General features: G+C 50.3%; 1 protein-coding gene across 2 annotated transcripts; it reads left to right on the top strand.

Moving 5' to 3' along the window:
* The first annotated feature begins 228 nt into the window (after window positions 1-228).
* On the top strand, window positions 229-3430 carry LOC123074431 (uncharacterized). Of its 2 annotated transcripts, none has more exons than XR_006435962.1 (2): window positions 229-793; window positions 1928-2016. XR_006435962.1 is itself a non-coding variant. In XM_044497284.1 (2 exons), exons 1-2 carry the CDS (start codon window positions 406-408, stop codon window positions 3412-3414), a joined length of 489 nt encoding a protein of 162 aa, XP_044353219.1. In that variant the 5' UTR covers window positions 391-405; the 3' UTR covers window positions 3415-3430. The 2 variants fall into 2 exon arrangements, 1 of the variants encoding a protein (XP_044353219.1); XM_044497284.1 differs by lacking the exon at window positions 1928-2016 and adding an exon at window positions 3314-3430 and having other exon boundaries at window positions 391-793.
* Window positions 3431-4005: the final 575 nt, after the last annotated feature.

The raw sequence follows: 4005 nt of genomic DNA, 5'->3' as shown, positions 1-4005 counted from the left end.
TGCAAACATTCACTAATTAATTTTCATGAATAAACCAACATTTTTGGAGATGTTTAGAATGCCCCGGGCAAATAAAACAGTGCCCAAAACATCCCCATTAATCCGTTTTCATTTATATAAAATTTAAATGAAATCTTATTGCCTCCAAACTTTTTGTTGAAGTACTAGATAATTCATAGTATTTGTTCTAACAAGTGGGACTTTTAAAAAATTCATTTGGTGGCTCAACTTAACACAAAACAGTAGCTAATAAAAAAATATATAAAGAAAATGAAAGAGAGGAAAAGGGCACTATGCTCTTACGAGGCCCGGCACAGACTGTGCTCATAAAGCCTATTGCTACAGTGCATAAGGCCCAGCCCGCATTGGCCTTTTCCCCAACCTCTCACCAGAGGCAGAGTGGCCATGGCACGTACGCCGTCCACCCGCCGATTGCCTCGCTGTCAAGCATCCCGCGGCCCTTTGGTGGATAAGGAGACCGTCCCCGACGCCGCTGTCGAACCCTACCTTATCCACTTCTTCCCCCTTGCTCTCCTCCCCGATCTGGAGAGGCACCCGTACGCAGCCGTCGACGCCGCCTCGTTGTTGGCACGCTCCGGCACCACCCCGTCCCGCTCGAAGGCACCCAGGAGCTGCGCCTCGACGCCCTCTACCTCCACAACAACACTCTCGAGCAGGGACGTACTGTACAGTCGCCATCGAGCTCATCTCCGCGTACATCATGGCCGTCCGCCGTCGTTTGCCGCTAATCCAGTCCATCCCCGGCCGCCCCGACCACGTCCCCGAGTCCACTGTGAGCTCCTCTGCCCGCTCCCCCTGCTCACGCCCTCGATCCGTCGCCGTTTAGCCGCCCCGCACTTCGGCCGCCATGGCCGGAGCTCGAGCTCCCGTGCGTGCCCGCGCTGCTGCTGCTCTGGAACCGCTGCTGCCTGCCGCCCCTGCGCGCGCCCGGCCGCTGCGTCCCGCGCCCAGCCCACGCGCCCACGCCCGCCTCCTGCTGTTGTCGCTGCTGCTATCTTCTGCTACTGCTCCGTTGCCGATGCCTTTGCTTGCTACTCGCGCCTGCTACTTTGCTGCTGCTCATGCCACCATTGGTGCTCTCTGCTCCGGCTCATTGCCGCTGCTGCTCCTAATCCTTGCCGCTGCTCTTTGCTACTGCGTGCAGCTGCCAACGCAGGCCATGGTCGCTATGCACTCCCGTGCATACGTGACTGTATGTTCTACTACCCAGCAAGGCCGCCCCAGTTAGATTAGTCTAGGAATAGATTGGGTTAGTTTATTTGTTTAGTTAGTGAGATGTGTAGATGACATGTGGCCCTTTCTAGATTAATTTAGTCTAGTTACTTTTATTAGCACATGTGACACTGACATGCAGGTACCCTAGAGATTAAACAAAAATCAAATTACCTACTATCTATGACAATTGGGTCCCGTCGGCACTGTTGACTTTGACTGGTCAACTCTGACAGGGCTGTTGATTTTGACTCTGGCCCCACCTGGCAGTCAAACAACCGCACTGGTAGTGTACACACCCTGGGTACACCTAGCTTTTAGTCATTTATTTTCGAAATAAAAGTTTTCCATAAAATCTTTTAATCTTTAAAAAATCATATAAAATAATCCGTAACTCGGATGGAAATAATTTATATATGAAAGTTTCCCAGAACGACGAGACGAATCCGGATACGCAGCCCGTTCGTCCGCCACGCGTCCCTAGCATAGCAAACCTGCAACCTTCCCCCTCCGGTTCATCTGTCCGAAAACACGAAACTCCGGGGATACTTTCCCGGATGTTTCCCCCCTTCGCCGATATTACCTATCCCTGCGTTAGATCACCTCTAGCACCGCGCATTGCCATGTTACGCTTTGTGATGCTTTGATTGCTCTATTATTTATTGTGTTCCCCTCCGTTACTTCTTTCCGGTAGATCCCGAGACCGCTGCCGGTACCCCTGTGATCGCCTACATCGACGACGAACCCTTCTTACCAGAGCAACCAGGCAAGCCCCCCCCCCCCTTGATCACCAGATATCGCCTATTCTTCTCTATACTGCTTGCATTAGAATAGTGTAGCATGTTACTGCTTTCGGTTAATCCTATTCTGTTGCATAGCCTGTCATTGTTGCTACAGTTGTTACCCTTACCTACAATCCTAAATGCTTAGTATAGGATGCTAGTATTCCATTAGTGGCCCTACACTCTTGTCCGTCTGCCATGCTATACTACTGGGCCGCGATCACTTCAGGAGGTGATCACAGGCATATGCTATATACTTTATACTATTACATTACTTATGATACTATTCGGAGATGGGGGCTGAAGGGGCAGGTGGCTCCATCCCGGTAGAGGTGGGCCTGGGTTCCCGACGGCCCCCGACTGTTACTTTGTGGCGGAGCGACAGGGCAGGTTGAGACCACCTAGGAGTGAGGTGGGCCTGGCCCTGGTCGGCGTTCGCGGTTACTTCATAATAACACGCTTAACGAGATCTTGGTATTTGATCTGAGTCTGGCCACTGGCCTATACGCACTAACCAACTACACGGGAACAGTTATGGGCACTCGACGTCGTGGTATCAGCCGAAGCCTTCTTGACGTCAGCGACTAAGCGGCGCGCGGCGGATTGGACCGTAAGCCTGCGCTTGTATTAAGGGGGCTAGGTCTGCTTCCGGCCGCCCTCGCAACGTGCAGGTGTGCAATGGGCGATGGGCCCAGACCCCTGCGCCATAGGATTTAGACCGGCGTGCTGACCTCTATGTTGTGCCTAGGTAGGGCTGCGACATGTTGATCTTTCGAGGCCGTTCATGACCCAGGAAAGTGTGTCCGGCCAAAGGGGATCGAGCGTGTTGGGTAATGTGGTGCACTCCTGCAGGGAAGTTTATCTATTCGAATAGCCGTGTCCCTCGGTAAAAGGACGACCCGGAGTTGTACCTTGACCTTATGACAAGTAGAACCTGATACTTAATAAAAACACACCCTTCCAAGTGCCAGATACAACCCGGTGATCGTTCTCTAACAGGGCAATGAGGAGAGGATCGCCGGGTAGGATTATGCTATGCGATGCTACTTGGTGAACTTACCATCTACTCTCTTCTACATGCTGCAAGATGGAGGTGGCCAGAAGCATAGTCTTCGACAGGATTAGCTATCCCCCTCTTATTCTGGCATTCTACAGTTCAGTCCACCGATATGGCCCTTTACACATATACCCATTCATATGTAGTGTAGCTCCTTGCTTGCGAGTACTTTGGAAGAGTACTCACGGTTGCTTTTCTCCCTCTTTTCCCCCTTTCCCTTCTACCTGGTTGTCGCAACCAGATGCCGGAGCCCAGGAGCCAGACGCCACCGTCGACGACGACTGCTACTACACTGGAGGTGCCTACTACTACGTGCAGGCTGCTGACGACGACCAGGAGTAGTTTAGGAGGATCCCAGGCAGGAGGCATGCGCCTCTTTCGATCTGTATCCCAGTTTGTGCTAGCCATCTTATGGCAACTTGTTTAACTTATGTCGGTACTCAGATATTATTGCTTCCGCTGACTCGTCTATGATCGAGCACTTGTATTCGAGCCCTCGAGGCCCTTGGCTTGTATTATGATGCTTCTATGACTTATTTATGTTTTTAGAGTTGTGTTGTGATATCTTCGCGTGAGTCCCTGATCTTAATCATACATTTTTGCGTGCATGATTAGTGTACGATTGAATCGGGGGCGTCACAGAAAAATAAACAATTTGTATATAAAGCCAGTGCAAAAAGTTTCAGAACCTTTTGACGTTCCAGCAAAAAAATGTAAAATCGCGCACTACAACCAAAGTTTCTGTTTTGCACCGCACAAACCAACAAGCGGTGTAAACATCCTAAAGGCAAATCTTGGCACATTATTTTTATAATACAATGGAATTGTACAAGGGGATAATTATTTTTGTTGAAAAGTTTCTGTAATTAAGATTCACAAATTTTCCATGGGCATGAACAAAGTTCAAGGACGTCCCCCACTTTCACAATGCTC

Source organism: Triticum aestivum, chromosome 3D, assembly GCF_018294505.1.
Source record: "Triticum aestivum cultivar Chinese Spring chromosome 3D, IWGSC CS RefSeq v2.1, whole genome shotgun sequence".
Lineage (NCBI taxonomy): Eukaryota > Viridiplantae > Streptophyta > Magnoliopsida > Poales > Poaceae > Triticum > Triticum aestivum.
This window is presented reverse-complemented; position numbering and strand designations above follow the sequence as displayed.

Excerpts from the sequence above, each read along its gene's own strand:
- LOC123074431 (XM_044497284.1), top strand. The coding sequence starts at position 406 with ATGGCACGTACGCCGTCCACCCGCCGATTGCCTCGCTGTCAAGCATCC. Across the intron at positions 794-3,313 it reads ACCACGTCCCCGAGTCCACT|ATGCCGGAGCCCAGGAGCCA; the intron begins GTGAGCTCCTCT and ends TGTCGCAACCAG.